The following is a 24,200-nucleotide window of genomic DNA, read 5'->3' as shown; positions in this document are numbered from 1 at the left end:
ACTTCCAGCTATCACCTCAAGTAGCGCGTCTCTGGAGCTCTCTGAAGAGTGACATTTCCCGTGTCTGCTGAGCTTACCCCACACCCTGAGCAGAAGGCTCCCAAATGAAGATTGTAGCCATTGTGACAAGACTGGTTCATGGGTGAACAAGCCTCCAAACTCAGTTGTAATTCCAGGGGCCTTGCTCCCTAAATGGTGTGCTTAGAGCCCACTGCTTTTGTCTGAATCTGTCCCTGCGTGGTCTTTGTAAACTATGGTTTTGGACTAGCCTAAGCTACCTGGGTACATGTCAGCCACAGTGTCTAGGCACTCACAACTGACTCACTGGAGTTTCAGGCCAGTTTCTTTGGCCCACAATTCCTTGGCAGCAAGCTTCTAGTGGAGTGGGTGTGTCCTGGCCAATCAGCAGATCGGTTTCTTCAACTCTTTGGAAGAGTTGGCAACCACGGTAGAAAGTGTAATGCCTGGAACATTCTGTGGCTCCACTGGTGCTCCCCACTGCCTTCCATAGTCCTGCTGCTCTCCTGAAGGTACTTTGTCCCTTGGGGGTCAATTTTCCCTCTCCCATGCTTTCCCTGATACTAGGTGGCACTGGACCCTAGTGTCCGGGTTTGTTTTCTGTTGCTGTGATAAACATCATGATCAAAAGAGGAAATAAATCCTTCAGGTTACACCCCATCTTTGAGGGAACTCTGGTGGGGCCAGGACTTGAAGCAGAAACTTTGGAGAGAGAGGCTGTTTACGGATTTGCTCCCTGGCTCAAGCTAGCTTTCTCACACAGCTAGGGGTGGGGGGTGGGGCCCACCTGCCTAGGGCTGTCCACGCCCACGGTGGGCTGGACCTTCCTGTGTCACCAATCAAGCAGATCCCTCCTAGGCATGGCTGTGGCAGTTTGACTGAAGCAAAATACCCAGTTGAGGTTAGTTCTTCCCAGGTGACTCTAGGTTTGAGGCAAGCTGACAATTAAAGCTATGGTTTACCTCTGTGTGGATTCAGATGTTTAGTACTTGTAGCCTTTGTTCTATGAGACGGGTTTGAGGTGCTTCAAAAAATTATTGCTTTTGCTGTGAGAGCCTGTGTGTGTGTTTGTAGTGTGTGTGTGTGTGCCTTTGTGTGTGCAGTATGTGTGTCTGAGTGTGTGTGTGTGTGTGGTAAGTGTGTGTGTGTGTGTGTGTGTGTCTGTGTCTGTGTGTGTGTGCTTGTGTTGTCTTTTAGAGATAGGGGTTTGCTCTCCAGTTCAGGATGAGCAGCCATATAGTAACAGGAACTCACTGTGTAGCCAGAGTGACCTTGAACTCATTATCTTTTTGCCTCTTCCACAACGTTCTGGGATTGCAGGCCTGAGTCACCAGACCCAGGTCAAGGAGCTCCTAATTGAGGAAGAAAGAGAAGGGGTTCAGACAAGAAAATAAAAAAGAAAATGGAGCCAACCTTGGAGTTAGACACACATGCCCTGGGGGTTTAGTGACTGTATTTGAAGAAAACGGCCTTGGACAATGTTTAACTTCCTGACTCCTCAGTTTCACAGTTTCACTGTGGTAGTGATAACACCTCCCACGGTTCTGGTTCCCAGGATCATTTGTTGGGCTAACAGAGGCAGAGTGACTAAGAGCAGTCTGGTATTTGGAAGGCACTTAATTACAGACAGATGATAGATATGTCAGAAACTTCGTCAGTTACTCTTTGGGGGATGTTTATTTATTGTTGCAAAAGTTTCTCTGATGTGTGTGTGTGTGTGTGTGTGTGTGTGTGTGTGTGTGTGTTCATTTTAAGACATCTTTTTGCTATTAGGTTGAAAAACAAGGCTTGTGAGTCATGACCCACTTTACATCTGGAAGAGGGCCGTGGCTGGTTTTGATGGATGCAGAAGCAGCCACTCTGTAGTAAACAAATCAATATCTCATGACATAAGCACACTGTATGCTGCTCAGGGATGCCAACCATGGCTCTGCTGAGCTTGCTTTCAGGGAGCGGTCGCCCAGACGTGAGTCACTGCTTGCTGCCATAAGCAAGCCTTTGAACAACGTGGTTGCAAGACGTCCCCAGGGCATACATCTCACACCTGGCTTAATTGTTGTGTTTCCCTTTTAGAGAGAATAAGGCTGTGTCGTTATATTGGACTCTGGCCAGTGTTGTCCGAGTTTTCTGAGTTCAGTTGATTTAAGACATTCCAGGGCCCTCCAGAGACGCAATTAGACAGATTTAATTATAGACAGTAAAGCAATGATCTTATTGCTACGGATTTGGGCATTTTCATGCCTGTGACTGTAAAAGGCATATCACACAGGCAGACATATGAGACAACCACCCCGGCTTACTTAGCTGCTATATCAAGAAATGTACCGGGTGTTCGGATAGTCTTTATTGCTTTCTGTCAAAAAAGCCCAGCAAGGCAGGCATTCTAATTTTATCATCTAGAGAATGAGGGACCAAAATGCATCAAGGATGTCCCCCCATGGCCACAGTAGAGGGAGCAAGATTCCCAGAGTCTGTTTTGCTCCAAGGACTGCAGGGGTCATGTTCCCTTTTCACGTTCCACCATGGACAAGGCGTGCTACTTTCATGCTAGCCACACATCATAGGCAGTCAGCAGTGCTGTCAAGGTTGCGGTGGGGCGGCACCGTAGCCCTGACAGGGCTTGGTGATAGTTCTATCTTTTTCTGGTTTACCTGCCCTCGCTTGTGTTGGGTAGGCCTTCCATTGGATCACTACCATGGGTGATAACGAGTTTGTTTCTGAAAAACGCCACCATCTTCCCTCCAAAGGTCCCTGAGCCTTGTGAGTAGGAGTATGAGATTGCTGTCCCAGTTAGAGGTGAGCGCTCGCAGGCTCTTAGACTGTGCACATTGGCTAGTTGTAGGACTTGTATTAATCACTCGCTCCTGAAGAAAGAAACCTTTCTGATGAAGGCTGAGAGATTCACTACTCTGGGGGTATGATGGTGAGAACTTAGGGAACAGTTTAATATGATGTCCATTCAGCAGAACACCCCTAGGGCCTATACCCTAGACGGCCACCTGTTACATGCAGTTAACCATATCAACTCTGAGTTCCACCTTAATGACCTGACTTTAAATCCAATCAGTAAGTGGTTAGTCCTTCCTGTAACAGTCACACCACTATTGCCGCAGTAGGCATATCTTGCTGGGCTGGTGTTTATGTTAGCTCTCGGACATAACAGCAGTTTGCTTAACAAATCACTTTGTCTTTGTTCTTTGGGAAGTATGGGTGTTTACACACCTTTTCGTTTTTCCTTTCAGTGCCTGAAACAGTATGTTGAGCTCTTGATCAAAGAAGGATTAGAAACTGCAATTAGCTGCCCGGATGCTGCCTGCCCTAAACAGGGCCACCTTCAGGAGAATGAGGCATGTTCAGGGCGGGAACACGTGGTCTTGTTGCCTGTGTATGGTGAGCTGTGTCTGACTTATGGGGATGCTGTGTTTGTCTGCTTGACCTCGTATTGTGTTACATTCCAGGCCTCTGCATATTTCAATCCTTACACGTATTCTTTTTTTCTTTCAGATTGAGTGTATGGTTGCAGCAGAAATTATGCAAAGATATAAAAAGCTACAATTTGAAAGAGGTAAGTGGCCTGCTGTGTTAGCCAGCTTTGAATCCTACAACATAAGGTGAATAAAATTTATGGCACTTTCTTTTGGGGGACTTTGGTGTACACCATTTGATGGGAGTGAAAAAAAAATGAGACAATAAGGATGAAACCATCAGTGTGAATTGCACCTCTGAAATAATATTGGTGTAGAATCCTCTGAGCTGTTCACAGCCTGGTGGCTAGGGCTTGTGACCTATTTGGCAGCAGGAGGACTCTGAAGAAACTGTATATATGCAGAGATTGGGGCTTCTTGCTGGCTTAGGAAGGCCCCTGGCCCGCAATGTTCTTCAGCTATGTTTCCGTCTAATGCCTTTGGAAACTCATTTAAAAGACCCAAAGGCATGGGAGGAAGTCCTGAGGCTTGGGGCTCCCACAGGTACCCCTGTAGAGCACCAAATCTAGACTCAGCCTGTTCTGACTCGCTGCCCCTTGCAAGGCAGATAGCTGTGCTCACGAGTAACCTAGCCTTGCACCTCAGTGACTGCCCCACACCTGAGACATCATGATCTGCTGTGCTCATACCCATGGCCACTGGGTAGTCACCCTGGTTTCTAACTCTGGTAGAAGTCTGGCCACATCTTCAGCTCTGAGGGCCAACTCCTTCCCTCCTGCTAGGCCCTTCATGGCCCTCCTACTAGATCCTGTCATGGTGAAGACAGAGAGAGGGGAAGGTATAGGCAATGGATTCAGAGGAGTATTAACTTTGTTTGATGAGCGCACTGAAATATGGAGATATACCTCATGACCAGTGAGGCCTTCCGCTTTGCTCTTTGAAGTGCTCTGCAATTACAAAATGGGGTTTGAAAGAACCTACAGGACCCATTTGCTCTGTTTTCAGAGACATGAGGTTACCCGCAAAGAGCAGGTCAGAGACATCGCAACGCAGGTGCCTCCTGCCGCAGAGATTCTGTGAGGAAACCGAGTTAGTGCTCTGACTGACTGTTCAGTGGAAACTGCTGTACCACACCCCCTCTCCCTAGACACCGAGAGCCCATATCAGGGGTCTGCTGCTGAGCCAGATGCCGAGGGGATGTGCTCACACGGAAATGCAAAATGCAGGGCAGGGTGCGCAAGTGGCAAGGGGCTGTGGATGCTGAGAAATGCTTGAGATAATTTCTAAATCGCTTACAAAGATGATATATACACACATTTTTATGTATACATGTTGTATGGACAACTTCAAAAACCAACCAAGGGAGTGGCGAGATGGCTCAGCAGTTAAGAACACTTACAGTTTTTCGACAGGATTTTGCTTCAGTTCCCAGCACACCACCATCAGTGTCGTGAGCATCCAGTTGCAGCAGATCTGAAACCCTCTTCTGGCCTGTGTTAGCATTGCGTGCACGACGTTCACATACATCCATGCAGGCAAAGGCAAAACAATTACATCCATGTGCATAAAATTAGGTTAAACAAATCGTTCACAAGGTCTATAAGGGTTTTTAATGGCTTCAAAATTTGTTCTCCGGAGTTTGTTTCCTTAGATGGCAAACATCGCTCACGTGAGGCAGCTTATCTTATATATAGTATCAGGCAGCATTAAAGACAGAGTGAGGGGTTATAAAATCAATTAATTTGGATCTCTGAGAATCCCAGACTTTTTAAAACTCATTTTCAGGGGATCGTAACAGACACTGGGGCTTGTTTGGATCACAGGGATATGACCATTCTGTGACCTCAAATTTAATTCAAAAGTGCAGCTGGGTAGATTTTCCTACCAAGTAATTTTAAGCTTTCTTTTTCCTCCCAGTACTTTGGCTTAGGCTAAAAGTTTCTGGCTCTTGAATAAGAAATTAATCACCTTAACTTAGGTTAGAAAAATACTGAAGACTATCAGTAGAAAACATCTTAGTAGCCTTACACTGAGTAATGTTTAAAAAGGAGTTTGGACTTAATGCCGCAGAAGCACCAGCCAGATGGAATGTTACAAGTGGGACCTGCAGCACAACTGCATGTTCTAGCCAGCACCTTGGATGAACCTAGAGATGTGATCAGAAAGCCAATGCTGACTGATTTCACTCCTTCAAAATTTAGTCTGTGGAGGACGCCTAAGGAGGAAACTCATTTGGGTGATTTTTCCAATAGTCAGTTAGAGTGAAGTCCTGCAGTGAGTTTAAGCTTCAAAGCACTCTTTACTTAGTCCTGTGTACCTCGACTGACCCGGCATCCTGGATTTTTATTTTAGATTCTTGACCTCTCCCCCTGATGTCTTTGGCCATCTGCAGACCACAGGAGGGTTCTTAGCTACTGCTTTTGCTTTCTGGTACCTTCTCTCCCAGTGTGCTCACTCTGAGACCTGGGTGAAGGCCTGGAAGGCTACGTGTGTTCCTTTCCATGTCTGTCTGGATGCGCATGGTATCCCAGCTTGATCCTTTTGTTTATTAAACGAAAGAAAATCTCAGAGCGATTACTAACAGGGCCAGCTACATTTCCAGCCCTAACAAGAGTGCTCAGTTTTTAACAGGAACTTACCCACCACCACAGAAGAGGACAAGGACATTAGGCAAATCGGTCAACACGGCAGCGAGGAGGAGTACATGAGAGCATGGTGGGTGCTGGTGCCTGATAGTTAGCGTACCATCTGTCCTTTAAAAGTAAGCCAGCTTTGTAAAATGCGGTCAGACAGTTTTCTAATAGTGCTGTTGGGACTCAGCTTCACTGAGAGTCCTTAAGAAATCTGTGCTAAACCCAGTCTCTTAAAGAGAAAGTCTGCATGGCTAGCATGCCTTTGGCTGACTGGAGTTAGGACTGGATTCTTTTGCTTCATGTAGACATATCCCATATACACACATGTGTGTGCATAATATAGTAGATATAATATGCTATATAAGATGCAGTATGGGTGATGGGAAAGCTAAGAGACACATCTGTACATCCTAAGAGAAACACGTGAATGCTGCCTGCTGTGGGCCCTGTTGCTCGACCCCTGCCTGTGTGCACAGCTGGCGGAACCGAGCAGCGGAAAGGACAAGGAGCATGTTAGTGGGTTTCTGCTAGGGGGTTGGAGCTGCTGCATAGCCAGGTGTGATGGGCGCCAGCACAAGGAGGATGCCTGGCATCCTCTCAGAGGCAGTTCACTTCCTTTGCCCATAGGGAATTGTTCTGTGGTGAACCAGTCATAGAACTGGAGTTGAAAGCATGGAAACCTTCCATTGGTGTCCTCTCCGTGCCACAGCAGAATGGGACCTTCTGTTACAGAGGAGCAAGGTAGCCTCTCTTACGGTTGTCACACATATTTCAGGAAGTATGTGAAGAGATGCCTACCCACTGCCTCAACCCCCTCACACCCCCCCCACACACACACTGATGGCTGGAGCTTCCAGAGAACCGGAGGGTCAGCAGGCAGGATATGGGGTCTCCAAGGGTCTGAGACAGGAAGCCTACTCCCGGCAAGGTTCAACTACAGCATGATTAAAGAAAAGCCAGAGGCCTGTGTTCATGCCACATAGTCAGCACGCTGAGGCCCCCATGTCTCTTTCTCCCCAGAACTTCATTCCGTGGCTATGCAGATAGAGTACGTCATAGCTGGCCTAGGGCCAGGCTGACTCCCCCAACACACGCACACAGAGAGGCAGAGGAGTGGTAGGTGAAGATGAGGTTGGTGTGCGCCGAAGAGGAAGGGCTGCTAGCCGAGAGAATCCTGAGCATTCGTGGGCTGTGGGAGCTCCCTGGGGATTTCCCTCCAGCACGTACCTGAGGGCTGTGAGGCTTTTAGGGAGCTCTTGCTTGGCCCCCCAAGCCTGTAGGGCAGCCCTTCTCCCTGTGCCCCAGCTCCGTCTCTGCACGTATCCTCATGCTCAGTGGCCATGAAGCTTCTTCAGACAGTAAACATTGACACAGGTTGGGCAGTAGCTATTGTTCATTTGCTCCGGTGTCAGGGGCACCTCCGAGGTTGTGTAGTATTGTAATGAAGTCCAGTCACTGTAGAATGCGGGTTCTTAGAGTTCCCTTGTTGTCACATGTACCATCTCAGACCCTTTGTTCTCATATCAGCGAGATCCTTTTTCTGCTTTTTATGAACTCATCTTAAAAAATGAGGCAAGCAGTACTTATTTTGATTTAAGAGTCAGCCAGTCATGGCTAGGAAGGCCAACCCATCTCCAACACCCTTCTGCTATAATTAAGGTTTCCTCAGAACCTTCACTTCAGTCTGCTTTTAACCTCAACAGCAAACCAAGTAGATGGTATAGAAACCCAAAAATCACACAGTCCATAACGACATAAACAAACTTCACCCTGCCCTATACAGATGTTGGCCAGCCACTGCACAAGTGGCTAAGAGCATCACTGAGATTATACCTGACAGGCTTGCTTCTTCGGCGCTGACCAGACCGTCTCCTTTCATTGAAGGAACATGGAACCCATAGAAAGGTGCACACATGTGTATGAGGTCAGGACTCTGCAGCATTAGACCTTGTAGCTGAGGGTTTATTTGGCTCACAGCTGGACATTTTATAAGTCCATAAGTTATATACGTAGGGAAGGCATGGTGGCAGGACTGTGAAGGGGCCAGTCACACTGCATCTGCAGTCAGGAAGCAGAAAGTAATGACTATCTGTTCTTAGCTTGATTGCTCCTGTTTATTCAGACCAGGACCCCAGTCTGTGGAATTGTTCTGCCTGCATTTCAAATGAGTCCCCCCACTTAGATTATCCTAATTTAAAAGCCCCCTCATAGAAACCCCCAGAGGCTTTGTGTCCTAGGTGACCAAGACTCCTGTGGAGTCGGCACTAACGTCACAGCCCTCTGCACTCTCAGTCTGAGGGGTGTCCCATTGAGATCTCGGAGTGCCTGTCTTTGATTCGGCCAAGCCACAGCCACCTGGTGTAGGTTTGCAAGCAAGCACTTTTGCTCCTTTTCTCAGCAAAATCCAGAGCTCCCTGGATCGCCTCTCAAGAATAGCCCGACTGCAAAGCTGAGGGCTAGCAGCCTGTGTAGGCTTGTGGAGAGGGTCCTATAATCGGCTGTCCTGCCCTGGTTCCTACCGGAATGTTAGCTTTCTGTTTGTGGCTCCAACCACACCTAGTGAGAGTTCAGAGTCCACTAGAGAGGAGCGAAATTGAGATGCCCGCCTGGCTAGCTGTGGAGGGCAGCTCAGGACGAATTATAAACGCAGGACTCGGACCAGGATGTGAAAGAAGAGGAATACCACCATATCCTGTTTTTAAACTAAACTTCCTGACCAATCCCATCAGGTCAGGCCTTTGCAGTAACTCAGGCTTAATATGCAGTGAAGACAAGGTATTCGTTTTACCCAGTAGTTAAGGGCTCAGACTTGGCAAGAGAATCTCTCATGGGCATGTGAACCACCCTATTAGAAGACTAATTGTGAGCAAAATAAGATGTCTATGTCTGGAACTGCCATAACAAAATCCATGGTTTTGTATGATTCCTTTAAAAAGTAAGGCAATAAGACTAATGCAACAGCTCCTTCCTTCCTTCTTTTCCTTCCTTCCTTCTTTTCCTTCCTTCTTTCTTTTCCTTCCTTCCTTCCTTCCTTCCTTTGCAAGTGACTATGTGTGAACGTGGCACTGGGTGGTATGGTTTCAAGAAAAGGCTCTCAACTTGACTTCAGGAAGTGTGCTGGCTGTGGTGGGGGCACCAGGGGATGGGTTCCAGACAAGGATCTGGTCATATCAGCGCCCAGAGAAATTGGACTGGGTGAAAGCTTCTCCAGAGTGTAATGGAGCTGGAGGTTAGGAGGGCAGGAGGGGGAGCCCTAGACACACCAGGTACAAGGGTGAAAAACTGGGAGATATTTTCATGGAGTTGGATGGACATGGGGATCAGTAGTAAACCATCAGTCTATCTAGGGAGTGTCTGTTCTGGGTCACCTAGATGTCCTCCATTCTGCCTGCCTGAGGCAGGGCCCCAGAGTGTGTCTCCACCATGCTCACTCTCCCCAGCGCCCATGGTGTCCTGAAACTGATTTTTGCCCCCTGTCTCCTTGTACTAGAGGTGCTCTTTGACCCTTGCCGGACATGGTGCCCAGCGTCCACCTGCCAAGCCGTGTGCCAACTCCAGGACATTGGGCTGCAGACCCCCCAGCTGGTGCAGTGCAAATCCTGCGACATGGAATTCTGCTCTGCTTGCAAAGCTCGCTGGCACCCTGGCCAAGGCTGCCCAGAGACCATGCCAATCACCTTCCTTCCCGGGGAGACCAGGTACTAGCATGGAGGAGCTGTAGTAGAAACAGTGGGCTGGGAGCTGAGAGCTGGGGGCTGGGGGCTGGGAGCTGAGAGCTGGGGGCTGGGGGCTGGGGCCTGAGAGCTGTGGGCTGGGGGCTGGGGGCTCGCGGAAGAGGTAGGTGTTCTTCCTTAAAGTGCCGCCTGAGAATATGTGGCTGTAAATATATTGGCCTCAGGACACACTCCTGCCTCCCAAGTCTCCTTCAGACCCATGGTTTACTTGTGAGGACATCTGACCCTGGAAATGTAAAGACGCATAGGAACACTCTCCCTGCATGAAGCGTTAGAGGTACACTGGGCTACACACCAGCTGTGTACCCACAGCTACCCTTGGTTAGAAGTCATCTGAAGTGGGACTGTAGGAGTGAGCACGCCAGGCACAGTGGGTGTGGGCTACAAGCACGATCACTAATAGGTTTGCACCTGAACCCATGAGCCCTCAAGTCTCTCTAAAATTCTGAGTCTATTAGATTCTGGCAAAACACTAGTATGTTTCTCCTGCCTTGTACCTCCCAATCAAATAGTCCAGCTGTTTGCCCAGGTGGACTTGTCGATGACATTAATAGATAGAGTGAATCATAAGAAATTGGTTATACTAGGGGCATTTCTCCGGCCCCTCAACAAAATTTATACTGTCATGTAGTTCAGCTAGGCAAAGCAGCCGTGACATGAAGACACTTTCATGACTACCTACTCCCTAGCCAAAGGGACATGACCAAAGTGCATAAAATTTATTATCCACTTTTCGGGAAATGCACACATTTGTGAATCCCCAACACTATACCTTGAGTTCTCCCATTATAAGTTTTGAGCTGCTTATTAGTTTTCCTTTAGAAATAGAAAGTTATGTATGTGCTGATGTTGCTTTTTGTTTCATTCCGTTTTGCCTTAATCTAGCAGATTCGTCGTATTTTGGCTATTTGTTTCCTGGAGTTTCTGTTTCTTCGGCTTTGTGTCGCTTCCTTTGGTAACAAGAGGGATGGGGTCCCTCTGAGAAGAGCTTCCAGAGCAGCCAACTACTGGGTTTCTCTTTATCATCACCAAGTGATCCTTACAGTATGTCTCCCACAGCTCCGCGTTCAAGATGGAAGAGGGCGACGCACCCATCAAGCGCTGCCCCAAGTGCAGGGTGTACATCGAGCGGGATGAGGGCTGCGCACAGATGATGTGTAAGAACTGCAAGCACGCCTTCTGCTGGTACTGCCTGGAGTCTCTGGACGTGAGTACTCTGCAGCCTCACGTGGCAGCCATGGTCTCTGGGTTCAGATATGCGGTAGGTGACCAGCCTTGCCCAGGGAGTCTGGAGGCCTTGCTGGTGACAGAGAAGTAGCCCTAGGGAGTTGATGCTTCTGTGTTTGTCGGAATCTTGGTTCCCTGAGGTGATGGGTGGTCACTAGTGCTGGGTATAGAAGCTTGGGGTTCAGCTTTGTTTTGAAGAGTGTTGAGGGTCTCTGCAAAACACCTGAGTAACAATCTGTGCGAGGCAAGAAGGAAGTCTGGCTCAACGTGACTCAGTAGCCGGTGCTGGTTCAAACTTCTAGAGTCTGACCATGGTCAGTCTGATTTAAGTGCATTTAAGTACAGCACAATGTTGACAGCTGTTTCTTGATGTAACGCAGTCCTGTGTACACAAGGAGACACAATTACGTTGAAACTCTTCTCAAAATACTGTCACTTCTTCCACGAAGATGGGTTCTAGAGATAGGCTCCATGTGTTATCTTAAGGGCGTAAGGGAGGATCCGATGTGGTCTTGGGGAAGTGCATAGCGCAGAGGTCATCTACACCATTAGCATCTCTGCTCCTGGTTGGGAGAACTTGAGGGGTAGAGATAGTACACAGATCACCCAGGCTATTGACCACCTCCACTCCCCAGCCTTCTGGGTAGAAAACGGGCTATACATCTTTTTCTTCGGAATGACAACTCTGCATGTTTAGCATTCATGGTTTCCCTAGTGCTAATCTGTGAGCACAGGACCTTTGTGCTCCCAGTGAACAAAGAGATGCTTACTATCTTATAGTCTGGCTCCTTAGGGTCAATCCTAATGAGCCTGGCTGTTTGTGATAGGGTGCTATGGACTGGGTGATGTAGACAACAGGCATCTATTTCTCATAGTTCAAGTGCTGGGGAGCTGGCCTCTGGCTACTGGCAGATGGGGTCCTGTTGAAGGTCCCTTCCTGGTCCTTTGATGACTGCCTTCTCCCTGCACATGCTGGGAAGAGCAAGCTCTGGTCTCCCCCAAAGACACTAGTTTTGTCAGGGACTCCATCCTCACAACCTCATCTAAACCTAATCACCCCCAAAGGCCCACGTCCTGATACCACCATAATGAGACTTCTAACTTGGATGAATTCCAGAATTTGGGTGGTGGGAAGGAGGCACATTTAGTTAGTAGAACCATGGGAAAAATGAAAGTACATGCAGCAAAGCATGCTGGGCATTGGGAAGTTTCTATGCCTCATCTACATAGAAGGGAAACATATATTCCCTTTGCTATCTGCCAAGATAGACGTTTCTAGCCTAGTGTACCAGCCTTCTCTCATGTGATCTCTGTCAAGCCCCTTATGCTGCTGTTACAAGGGGTTCTTACTGCTTTGACCCCCCTTCCCTATCCACACAGCAGTCTGTGCAGGAAAGTGAGGTCCAGGCTTCAGGAAGATGAACGGCAGTGTGAAACAGGGTTTTTATTCTGACCCGCCTGCTTTAGCAGGGACATGGTCACAGCAGAGATTTGGTTTGTCTGGAGTCACCTGACATGGTGAAAGCAAAACTTATCTGTTTCCTATTCTCTTTCCTCAGCTGTATTGCCAGCTGGGTTTAGTTTCCTCTCTGTTGCTGTGATAAAGTGCTTCGATCAAAAGCAATTTAGGAGAGGTTTTATTCTGTTTACTTTGGGGGGGTACATTTTGCAGTTACATTAGGGAAGGTGCTTGAATAATCACTAGAAAACTACTACTTGCTGCCTCACTCCCATGCTGGCTTTCTGATACAAGCTAGGGCCATCTGTCTAGGGAATGGTGCTGCCCACAGTAGGCTTTACCCACCCACATCAACGAACAAGACAATGCCCCACAGACAGGCCCATAGACTACTCTGATCTGGACAAACCCTCAATTAGAACTTCTTCAAGTGACTCTAGGTTGTGTCAAAGTGACCGTTGAAGCTGGTCAGGAGGGCATCTTTCCAAAATGATGGTGTTAAGACTTTATTTTTGAAGAGTTTGATAATGTATACTTCAAAAGAATATCCTTAAGTAGGATTTAAAATCACATATTAAGCATTGTAGTAAGCACTAGTCCAAGTGAACTGAACTGAGAGGTGTTTATATGTATTCTAGACAGCAGAGATGAATGTGTCCAATTCCTTAATTTTAGTCGGAAGCCATGAGATGCTTCAGGGCTTCACTCACAAACCTAAATTTAACAATGAAATCATGTCTTTAAGACCCAGTGACCAACATTTTCTGCCATCAACTTGATTGAATTATAAAAAATTGTTCCTAGGGCATTAGAGTCACAACTCTGTGTGTGTGTGTATGTGTGTGTGTGGTGTGTATGTGTGGTGTGTGGTGTGGTGTGTGTGGTGTGGTGTGTGTGTGGTGTGGTGTGTAATGTGGTGTGTGTGGTGTGGTATGTGTGTGTGTGGTGTGTGTGTATATGTGTGATGTGTGTGGTGTGGTGTGTATGGTATGTGTGTGTGGTGTGGTGTGTGTGTGTGGTGTGGTGTGTGTGTGTGGTGTGGTGTGTGTGTGTGTGTGTGTGGTGCGTGTGTGTGTGGTGTGTGTGTGTGGTGTGGTGTGTGTGTGTGGTGTGGTGTGTGTGTGTGGTGTGGTGTGTGTGTGTGGTGTGGTGTGTGTGTGTGTGTGTGTGGTGCGTGTGTGTGTGGTGTGTGTGTGTGTGTGGTGTGTGTGTGTGGTGTGGTGTGTGTGTGTGGTGTGGTGTGTGTGTGTGGTGTGGTGTGTGTGTGTGTGTGGTGCATGTGTGTGTGGTGTGTGTGTGTGTGTGTGTGTGTGTGTGGGTGGGTGTTTTAAGGGTGAGGATTAACTGAAAAGGAAGTTCCCACCCTGAATTCTGAATATGGGTGGATGGGTGGTTCCATCCCCTGGGCTATAACCCAGATAGAATGAAAGTGGAAAAGGAAAATGCCAACTAAGCACCAGCACTTGTCTCTGTGCTTAGCGACGTGCCTGCGTGTGAACAAGCAGCCTCATGCCCCTGCCATCCAGCCTTCCCAACCACTCTGGACTGCATACTCAAACCACAAGCCCAAACAAACCCTTCCTTCTGTATACAGCTTCTTGCCCTGTGTTTGACCACAGCAGAGTGAAGTACCAGTGCAGACCTTATGAAAGTCCTCAGTGTAGAAGAAAAGCCACCTTTAGTGTGCGGCCATCATGCTCAGCTGCACCTGGGCAGTTTTCCTTTGGTGGATGATAGGTTACTGTGCAGAAAGTTAGGCAGGCCAAGGGGAGGGGAGGGGCCTCACAGCAAGTGGAAGTGGCCAGATGCAACTGTGGGAAGCAATGTCATGGGTGTTCAGGGTCCAGCCCCTCTGTGGTGGGTCATCTTGACTATCAACTTGATAGAATTTGTACTTTCTATGGAAACACACTTCTGAGCATGTCTGTGAAGGGGTTTCTACAAGGGGGTTGTTGAGGTTAAATGTGGGTTGGAGCCCCTGACTGTTAGCCAGAAGCTAACTGACTGGCAGCAGTCTGACCTGCTGCCTCAAGCTCCTGTAGGAAGTCATGTCTTCCCCACCATGATTTAGAACAACTTCAGACTGTGAGATAGAATGGTCCCCTCAAGTTATCTCACAATAACAAAGACATTAGCCAACACACACTGCCAGGCCGGAAGTCCTCTGGCATGTGAAAAGGACACATCCTAGAGAGGGCATTTTGTTTTCATGGGTGTGAAGTCCACTACACAGAGTGACATGGCACTGAAGGCTAGAGAATGGGGGTTGCTGGGGACATAGGGTTGAGCAAGAATTTGTTTACGTGCCAAGAGAACAGGAGATGTTGAAACTAGCAGCGACAAAAGGATTGGACACACACACAAAGGGAAAAGCTGAAACTACAGTGGAGCCATTACATTCTCGGTTGAGAACGTGAGGTTGAGGTTGAAGGCTTTGACCTGCAGCAGGGCCTGGATACCTGACAAAGCAGCCATGCAAGGACAGATTAGATCAGACCCGCTTAGGGAGCCTGGAAAGTGGGCTTGCCCTTTGCCTATGGGCCAAGTATTATTACCAGCACTGTTAGGTTCAAAGCATGGACTTCAGTAGTTCTCACAACTAGGTTTGGCTACCCAGCTTCAATACCCCAATTAAAGAAGCAGGGAGATGTACTCGGTGTGCTTGCACTGGGAGGAGGAGCTGGTGAAGGAGTCCTGCAGCCCCACCCTCACCTCCATGGACTCCATCTTCCTGGTACTGCTTTAAATAGAGGGCAAGAGACCAGACAAAACTTAGCAGCCCTGCCCAAGGTGTGGTCCCACCCATCACTGACCTATCATTGTCTTAGCTCTAGTCTCTGCTGCAAGGTAGCATGAGACACTGCCAGAAAATGAACTCTTCCTGAGAGAACCCCTCCATACCAGGCTGCAACTTATTTCATCTCCCATCATGAGTCTTCTGGGGAAATCCCTGGGAATTCATTGTTTTTCAATAGTCTTATAGCCAGAGGTTTTTTTGGGGGGCGGGGCGTGGCTTTAGTGTCTCTCTTTAGAATATTTCTGCCTCTGCCAGGGTGGTCACCATATCTGTGGGGTGCAGTCTGGGAGTCTTCATTTGCCACAGGCTGTCTAGGGGGTTTTGCATGACCAGTGCCCACTTTCAAGGGTGGCGATCAGTAAAGACTTTAAAGTACCTGGTGCCTGTTGGCTTGGTTGGCGTGTGCTTTTTCTAAAGGACCTCGAAGCTTTTAAAGAGCCCACAGAATAAGATGCTGTGATAGGCAGACTGGGAAAATGAGACAAGTGCACTTAAGCTATTCTCTCGGGTGATGTACATTAACATCGACATGAAGGGAAAGGCAGTAAGACTCCAAGAGGAGAGCTCTTAGCAGGCTGAAGTGGCCAGATGGAGTTCCGACAAAGACATCTGCAGCTGCAAGAGGCTGGGAGCTCACCTGTCCAGGGAAGGTGAAAACAGCAGCTGAGCTTCTGCCTCCAGTGGTCGTTGCCTGGAACTGCATCATAAAAGCCAGGGTTTACTGCCACACTTCTCAATACTGAGACCAGTAGCGGTCCTTATGTCAGAAAATACCAGGGTGGTTTCTCTTTCAGCACAGGAGAGGCAGGCCAGCTCTGCCATCTCCTACCTCTAGCAGTGTTGATCTGAGAGGCCCGAAGTTGGTGGGTGGTATCCTGGGTGTCTCTGGTTTTCTTGTCCTTTCAGTCATATTAGATCTCACGATTATTCTTTAAAGGAAGCTTCCCATTGGTGGGGATGAGCTGGGTGCTGTTTCCTACCTGTCTCCTGTGTTGGTGATGGCCAGGCAGGGCCTCCTGTATGTGGAGGTCAGGAGAACACCTGTCTCCGATACTCACTGGTGCTGATGCAGATGAATGTACATTGAGTGGCGAGCATCCTCAGAGGGGCCCAACATAATGCGCCTTCAGCTCAGGAACCTGGCAGTCTGGAGGTGACTGTCCTGAGAATGTGAGGTGCAGCCACCTGGAAGAAGACATGGACCAGACATGTACATTGGGAAAGGGTTCCGGGTCCAGCATTCACCGTAGACCTACTTTTCTCTGCCCTTCACAGGATGACTTCCTTTTGATACATTATGACAAGGGGCCCTGCCGAAACAAGTTGGGCCACTCCCGAGCATCAGTGATCTGGCATCGGACGCAGGTAAGAGGCCGCCCACCTGGAACTCTGATCTCAAAGGAAGTGTGTGTGTGTGTGTGTGTGTGTGTGTGTGTGTGTGTGTGTCTGTGTGTGCGCGTGCATTCCAGAAGACTTACCAATGGGAGGTGATGCTGATAGGCCTGGTTGTCCAGTATTTGTAACTCCTTCTGCTTGGTGAAGGTCTGTCTAGGGCTGCCCTGAGAGACACAAGCAGGTTGGAAAGGACGATGGGGACATAATGGAACGCTTTTGCTGTCTGTGGAGTCTGTAAATGGCTCTCTTTTAGCAGACTCAGCAATGTTGAACTATAGGTTGAGTGGTATTATCACCGGTGTGCCAGGCCCCTCTGGGAGTCGGAGCCAGACATGTAATCTGTTCTTCTACGAGCCTTCCTTCCTTCTACTCAGTGGAAAGGGTAGGAATGAGGAACCAGCAGACTCAGCCACGACATACATCAGCCCCAGAGTGCCGGGCGGGGACGGGGGGGTCTTTGGTGGAGTCGGTGGGAACGTTCCTTACGGGTTAGTGCTACTTCTGAGTTTCAAGGAGAGAGAGGACAGAGGCAGGTGAGGAGCTGGGATGGTGGAGGGACAGATCCATGTGAACAGTGGGACAGGGAGTGTGGGTTTCGCCTGAAATGTCAAGTCAAGGCCATGTCTCAGAGGGCTTCACAAGACCTCGCAGAAGTTGGTAATGTCAAAGGGTTAGGACAGTGGAGTCTGCAATACTCCCTGGTTGCTGGGGAAGGAGCCTCTTTCCCAGGCTTTCCCAGGAGCCCTCTGAGGACATTGTGCCAGTTCATCTAACGACAGAGACCCACTCTCAGGCAGTAGCAGAGAGTTGGGAGTACTTCTAAGTGTAGTTACATTTTCTTGGCACTCCTAGCTACAGGTTAATGGGCGATGGAAGCCCATGAGTGTGAGTGTCTGTAGCAGGGCTGAGGGGGATCCCCGCAAATGTTACTTAGGAGCAAGCAGTGCTCTCAGCTGCTGACCAGGCCTGATGCCCCCTATTCGTTCTCTGACAGTAGTGGGTTTTCAGTAGCATCTTCTATAAGCATCTTTGTGGGAGGATGTCACTCACGGTTTTGGTTGTAGTGTTGTCCTCAGGACCAGCGTATGATGCACAGGCTTTCAGAGGCATGCAAGCTATAGCTAAGGGAGCACAGGGCGTCAGAGATTGGATTTGGATTGAGATAGACCAAAAGCAACGAGCAAGCCAGTGCTTAAGGATAGTGAAGGTCATGATCTGAGTATGTGAAGTAGCAGAAGTGAAGGGCAGACATGTGGCCACACAGGAGGGAGGCTGTCCATGGAGAGCCTTCCCCTCCCCTGTGCATTTGCAAGCAAGGCCAGTCCCTGTGTTAGGACCCTGCAGTTTTCAATATTATCCAAACCCAACACACCATAGAGTGGCTATGACCCCGAAAGACCCCTTCATTCGTGTGGTTTGCCTGCCTTAGTGGCTTGCCTGAAGATGTCCTGCCAGCCTCCTGGTTCTGGATCCAGGTGCACCTTTCTTATTTCCTCTGTGCACAGGCTCCCTGCCTTAGCCCTGCTCTCCCCAGACTTGTTAATGATATCGGGAGACAAGAGTTTTACCACCTTTCATCAATGTTCTCATGAGATTGTTACTGGGTATTTGCTGAGCACCCAATATTGTAAGGGGGAAATTCAGGAACCTAGTCTAGATTAAGCAGGGGTCTGTGGCCTCATCTTTTCTTCTTGTGCATTTGGACTTGGCACAAAACCTTCTGTGCTCTCGTGTGCCTGCAGAGCCTTGGCGTTCATTACATCTCTGCTTCATGGGCAGCTCTGCGATGCCACTTGGCACTCCATGCAGCCCATTTAGGCTTTACGTCTGCTCCAGATTTGTGACATCACCTCCCGTCTCCAAGGAAGAGGGTGTGCCCCGTCAGGCCTATTGCTCCCACATCTGCCTTCTCCCCCCCACCCCCACCCTGGACCCTGCATCTGTTCTGCATCTTGAGGTACATCAGCTTGTCCTCGGTGTAAGGGTAAGAGTTTGCTCATCCTTGTAACCTCAGAGCCCTGCTCCTGTTCCCACAGCAGAGAGATGCTTCAGACGTGGTCGTCAGATGAAGTGAGGCTTCAGCTTGAACTGTAGTGTTGCTTCTCCATAGCACCCACATCCTTCCTTCTTTCTTCAGTCGCTTCCTGGATGGGTAGCAGGGTTGAGGTAGGGTAGCCAAGGTCTTGGTTCTGTCTCTTTGGGGTCTGTTCCTGGTGAACTGATGGAGGTGGAAATAATAAGCTTGTGTGTCCCCACCTAGAGGACCGAACACCTGGGTGTGGGGGCCACTGGTGACATCTCTGGAGCTTCTGCTGAGAAGACAGACAAGCTCCACTGAGATAAGTAGACAGGAGCCCAGAGCAGCGTGACAAGGGAAGCAGAGCCCAGTATTAGGCGTGGTGTGAAGTGACACATGCGCAGTGGCTGGAGAGGGCATCTGCGTTCTCATGAGGCCCACACACTACGACGTCCAACTTTGATAAATGGGTCCACCAAAGAATTCATTTCTACTTCCTCTGACTGGTTTTACTGTGTCTCAAGTCTTGCTTGCTGCTGTCCTTCTAGCTTGCTGCTGCTGCTGTTGCTGATGCATTGCTGGCCACACTTTACTACATGCTATGCTTTGAACAAAATCTAGTGAGCCTGAAACTTCTTCATTTAGCGGGTTCACAGGCTGGAAGCCAGGAGTTCATGTAATATTGCCAGGCAGTGTGAGAAGCGGAAGCCAGGGGATACCTGCTGTTAATCCAGGCTAGAAGCCTGCCGTAGAGCAGAGCGAAGTGGGAGTGAGGGTGGCAGTGAGGTGGGGCTGGGGAGCATTGCTAGGTAAGATCACGTGTTCTGAAGGTTGCAACTTGCAAAAAAACACCTTAAATGAGAAGAAAGTATGGGCAGAGACTCAGAATGTGATGGGTCAGCCTCACGATGCATTTGGCATACATCTGATGGTAGTTGGGACCAGACAAGAGCTAGAAAGGGAGAGAGTGGGAGCTACAGGGTAGGCTAAAGCTGACATTGGGAACCCACAGAAGGTTTAGAGCCCCAGAATAAAATGTTCCAAAGGTCTAACTTAAAGATACCCCATGTCACATGTAGCGTCATCCGCACCCCTACAAATTGGGAAGTGCCAGCACTTGGAAGCCTCACAGCAGCCTGATGTCCTTTCTCCTCCTGTCTCCCACTCATATCTCTTCCATCCATCTTGAAACTCTGTTCCAGTCTTGTCTCTTGCACCCAGAATCTCTTGAGCATTCAGCACATAGCACAGCTTAAGCTGGGGCTTTTGGCTTTGATCTGACATCCATAGGTAGACACATGTAGTACATTGACAGCCACCGGAGTGCCTGCTGCAGTCTGCATATGCATCGACCAAAGTCCTGGTGTCAACGCTGAGAGTGGGAGTTCCTGGAATGCCTCTGTCTTGTGGCTGAGGGCCTTGCTCAACTCAGACCTCCATGGTGTTCATGACAGGCCTCAAGGCTAGTACACTGTGACCACAGTGCTTGGGGGTGTTGTCCTCAGTACATAATATGTTGACTTTGTGAGTTCATGCTTCCTTGCTCTTCTTTGTTTTAAAGTTTACTAGCATTGTTCTAGCCGATTCAGGGGGCTTTGCAGCTAGCTTTTTATCAGTTTTCTGAGCATAAAGTATTGCACACTAAATACATTTTACCCAGTCCCCTTGTCAAATGCTGTATTCCAACACAATTGCAAATTCCTTTATTTTGCCAAGGTTTTGTATAATTTACATTGTCCTGAGTTTACACACACACACACACACACACACACGGTCTTAGGGGAAAATAAACATGAGTGATAAACGGGTGGGTGGTGTCTGGCAGGCTCTGGTGCTAGCTATGCACAGAAAGAAATGTATTAACTGAGTCTCAATTGATGATGATGGCTACCCAACATCCAGACTTATTTTGAACATTTAGCGTAAGCCCCACTGGGGAATGTCTGCTGCCTTTGCTCCATTGCCGTCCCAGACACAAGCTGAAGCACCTAAGAGCTGGACACGCTTTTCTTTTCTCCCCCAGAGTAAAGCTTATATTTCAGGACATGGGCATCTTCCAGGAGAATCTTATCCAAGCTCCCCTCTCCTGTGAGCAACCAAGAGGGACTTTAAAAACAAAAACAAACAAAGCAACAAAACAAAAACCCAAAAAACAAAACCAAGAAAACTCGGGCCTAGTCCAGCCAAGAGCCAGAACTCATTTCAGGCCATCAGCCAGCCCGTGTCTGACTATGTATTCCCTTGTGTGTGTGAGGATCTCCACACCCCACCCCCAGGCTGAAGGATGGGGGTTCCTCAGAGTTGCTTAACAGCTGCTAGGATGACCATCTGAGGCTGGAACAATATTGAGACCTTTGGAAGTGCATATTGGGTCCTAGATTTTGCATCTGTAAAATGAGAACAGGGAAACCTGGATGCAGCAGCACACACCTGTGGTCCCTGGTAGGAAAGTGGAGACAGAGTCTTGCGAGCCACCCGCTCTAGCCAAACCTGTGAGCTCAGGTTTAGTGAGAGGCCCTGGCTCAAAATAAACAAAAATAGTAAATTGGAGAACAACTGAGAAAGACCTCCGACTTTGGCTAGTGACCTCCACACATGTGTGCACCTACCCGCATGGCTGTGCACACAAACAAACAAACAAATTTTCTAAAATGAGAACATCCGGCTGGATTTTAATCCAAAGACTTAGTGAGATTCCATCATCGCAAGCCTGGTTTTGCCCCATAGCGAGTGAAGTTTAAAATGCTTTGTTCACCTTTCCATATCTTTGATTTGAACTCGGTCTTCCCAAGTTCTGAGATGAGAGCATTGGCTTATGAAAGTCACGTGGAAGCCTGTTGTCCCGCAGCCCTCACTGCTTGCCAGTGCTGATGTCACCGTGTATGTAGTGACCCTCGGGAGCCTGAAGCCATCCTCTGCCACCCACATGGTGTGGTCTAGGTCCTGATCATCAAGATGTGTTCTGGTGACTGTTTTTGTTTTATGCTGCTCACTTTTTTTCTTTTCTCCTTCTGGTGATTCCTGCAGCCACCAATGACTAGCTGGCAGTGGCTTGATAATTCAACTTACCAGACAGCGTGTAAATGCAGACAGGGCAGATAGACGAGCTGAGAGGAGGTGGTGTATTACTGGCGAGAGTGTGAGCATGTGGTCATGGCTTAGGCTGTGGAGGGTGTGTGGCTTCTCCAAGGCTAGCAGTCACCTGCCCGCTGGGGAACTCCAGCTGACCTCAGCTGACTTCACTGTGCTCTTTTGGGCCTTAAGTATCAGGTATACATGTGATTTTTAAAAAGTAAACGCATGCGTGTGTATGTGCACCTGAGTGCAAGGGCCTGCAGAGAGAAAGACTGCATCAGATCTAGAACTGCAATTACAGGCATTCGTGACCTGCCCAGCGTTGGTGCTGGAAACCCAGTCAGGTCCTCTACAGGAGCAGTGTGCACGCCTAAGTGCTGAGAAACTCTCCAGCTCCCACAGTCTACGTGCGTGCGGTTCTTAACACGTCGTCACCTGACCTGGTTGGTGGGTTCCCACCACCAATATTATATTTATCAAGTGAGCATTGCTGGCCGAGGCTCGGAATCAGCACAGCCTCATTTATCAATTCAGTGTGATGTCTTTTTTCCAAATGTGATCTTATTTATAAATGTGGGCATGTATGTACACTGTGGGGTATGTACATGTGTGTGGTTTGTTTCCAGGGAGATTTCCACTGAAGGAATTCTTCCCTTCACGTATGTTTGATGCCTCACCTTATAATGGGCCTTAGAGATCATTTATTATTTCCAAAGCTGAGAAAACAGACTTGGGGAAGTCATGTACTTATCATCTTGAGCACTAGGTGGCAGTCTAACTCCATATTCAGCGTTCAGTAACAAGCATGTGGCTGACCTAGGTAAGGCTGTGGAAAGAGGACCATGTTCATTTGAAACAGCCCCACTGCCTGGTGTAGCTGTCATCGGGTCTGCATTTCCACCTTAAACCTAGAGTGAAAAAAATGAGTTTTTTAAAAATCAAAATACAGAGCAGTCCACAGTGGGTTTTAAATTACAGAAAGGCAAGGCTAGCTCAGTGTAATGTCTAATATTCCACGGCCCTGCCATTAGTTCCTTCATTAGAAGGGTCTTGTCCTTGCCCTCTTACACATTAACCATCTAGGGATCTTTGCCATCTCAGCCATTTCCTGTCCTCTAGGAAAAGTAGGCCTCTGTTTCTTGGATGACCTTTGCCTGGAACTGAACCCACTTCCTGTGAGGACTTTGATGAAATCTTGGTCTTTTTACTAGACAGCGTTCTCCTGGAGTGGATCATAGGCGCCATGTCTTACTGTATGTAGCTAGCCATCATATAACTGACAATGGTTGCTCAGGGAGAAATCACTAAGTAGTCGAATGCACAGAAGAATGGATTGGGAGAAGAAAAGGGAAAGGGAAGGAGGAAAGGGAGCACAAGCAAATAAACAAATGGTTGATTGGATACGTAGGAGGAGAGATGGGTGCATACACGGATGATGAATGAATGGGTTGATGGTGGATGGATACGCGCATGGCTCCGTGGATGGTTGGATGAGTGAGTGGGTGAATGAATGCATAGATGGATGGTTCATTGGATACATGATTACATGGGATGGATGGTTACATGGGTAGAAGGTAGATGGATAGATAGATACGTGAACGGATGTATAGATGGATTGGTGGGTGGTGGTGGGTGATGGGGGTGAAGGTTGATGGTGGTGGGTGATGGTAGGTGTGGTAGGTGAAGGTCGGTGGTGGTGGGCGGTGGTGGGCAGTGGTGGGTGATGGTGGCTGGTGGTGGTATGGTTTAAATTTCCAGTATAAAACCCGCAGAACTGCCCTCCTCATTTCTCTTCTTTGTTTCCCTTCTAGGTGGTGGGAATTTTTGCTGGATTTGGGCTCCTGCTCTTGGTGGCCTCCCCTTTCTTGCTCCTTGCCACACCTTTTGTACTTTGCTGCAAATGTAAATGCAGTAAAGGTGACGATGATCCATTGCCCACCTAGAGGACAGTGTGATGCTGGAACAGACCCCTGCCTCGGGACGTGTGGCTTCCCTATCCCACCCCCCCTCACTAAACATGTTTCTTGCCTTATGCGCCCCATTGAGCTTCAGCGTCCGGCTTGCTGCAGGGATGTCAGGGATGACATCAGCAAGTAGGCAGAGGCCTCCGGTGGCCTCCTGGGTGTCAGGGGAGGCAAGGGTTGCAGAAGCAGGTGGGGTGCATCCCACAGAGTCATTCTATGTCTTCAGACCTGGCCAGAGGTGGCATCAGCTGCATATCGGGCAGTTTTCTCCCTCTGGCCATAGACTGGGAACGTCCAGTGGGAGTTGACAAACTCATTTGGACAAAGGGTCACCTTGGCTTCAAAATGGCACCATGTTGTCAGGAGAAGTCTTCAAGGTTTAGGGTTCTCATCAGCCAGCACCCGATTATCTGACTTGAGAAAACCACCCTGTTAGTGACAACTGTTTTTATTCCT

At 48.6% G+C, this 24,200-nt stretch overlaps 1 protein-coding gene across 3 annotated transcripts in view; it reads left to right on the top strand.

The window, feature by feature from the left end:
• The window catches only part of Rnf144a (ring finger protein 144A), an 85,558-nt gene extending 61,776 nt beyond the window's left edge, over positions 1 to 23,782 (top strand). For all 3 annotated transcript variants that reach the window (XM_051144182.1, XM_051144173.1, XM_051144162.1), the window contains 6 exons: positions 3,261 to 3,365; positions 3,523 to 3,583; positions 9,567 to 9,774; positions 10,870 to 11,017; positions 16,569 to 16,658; positions 23,592 to 23,782. In XM_051144182.1, the coding sequence (XP_051000139.1) occupies positions 3,261 to 3,365; positions 3,523 to 3,583; positions 9,567 to 9,774; positions 10,870 to 11,017; positions 16,569 to 16,658; positions 23,592 to 23,723 (744 nt within the window). In that variant the 3' untranslated portion in view covers positions 23,724 to 23,782. The remainder of the gene's footprint in view (positions 1 to 3,260; positions 3,366 to 3,522; positions 3,584 to 9,566; positions 9,775 to 10,869; positions 11,018 to 16,568; positions 16,659 to 23,591) is intronic.
• The last annotated feature ends 418 nt before the right edge of the window (positions 23,783 to 24,200 follow it).

This window comes from Acomys russatus, chromosome 1, assembly GCF_903995435.1.
Source record: "Acomys russatus chromosome 1, mAcoRus1.1, whole genome shotgun sequence".
Lineage (NCBI taxonomy): Eukaryota > Metazoa > Chordata > Mammalia > Rodentia > Muridae > Acomys > Acomys russatus.
The sequence above is the reverse complement of the archived record's forward strand: the minus strand, read 5'-3'. Positions and strand labels throughout refer to the sequence as shown.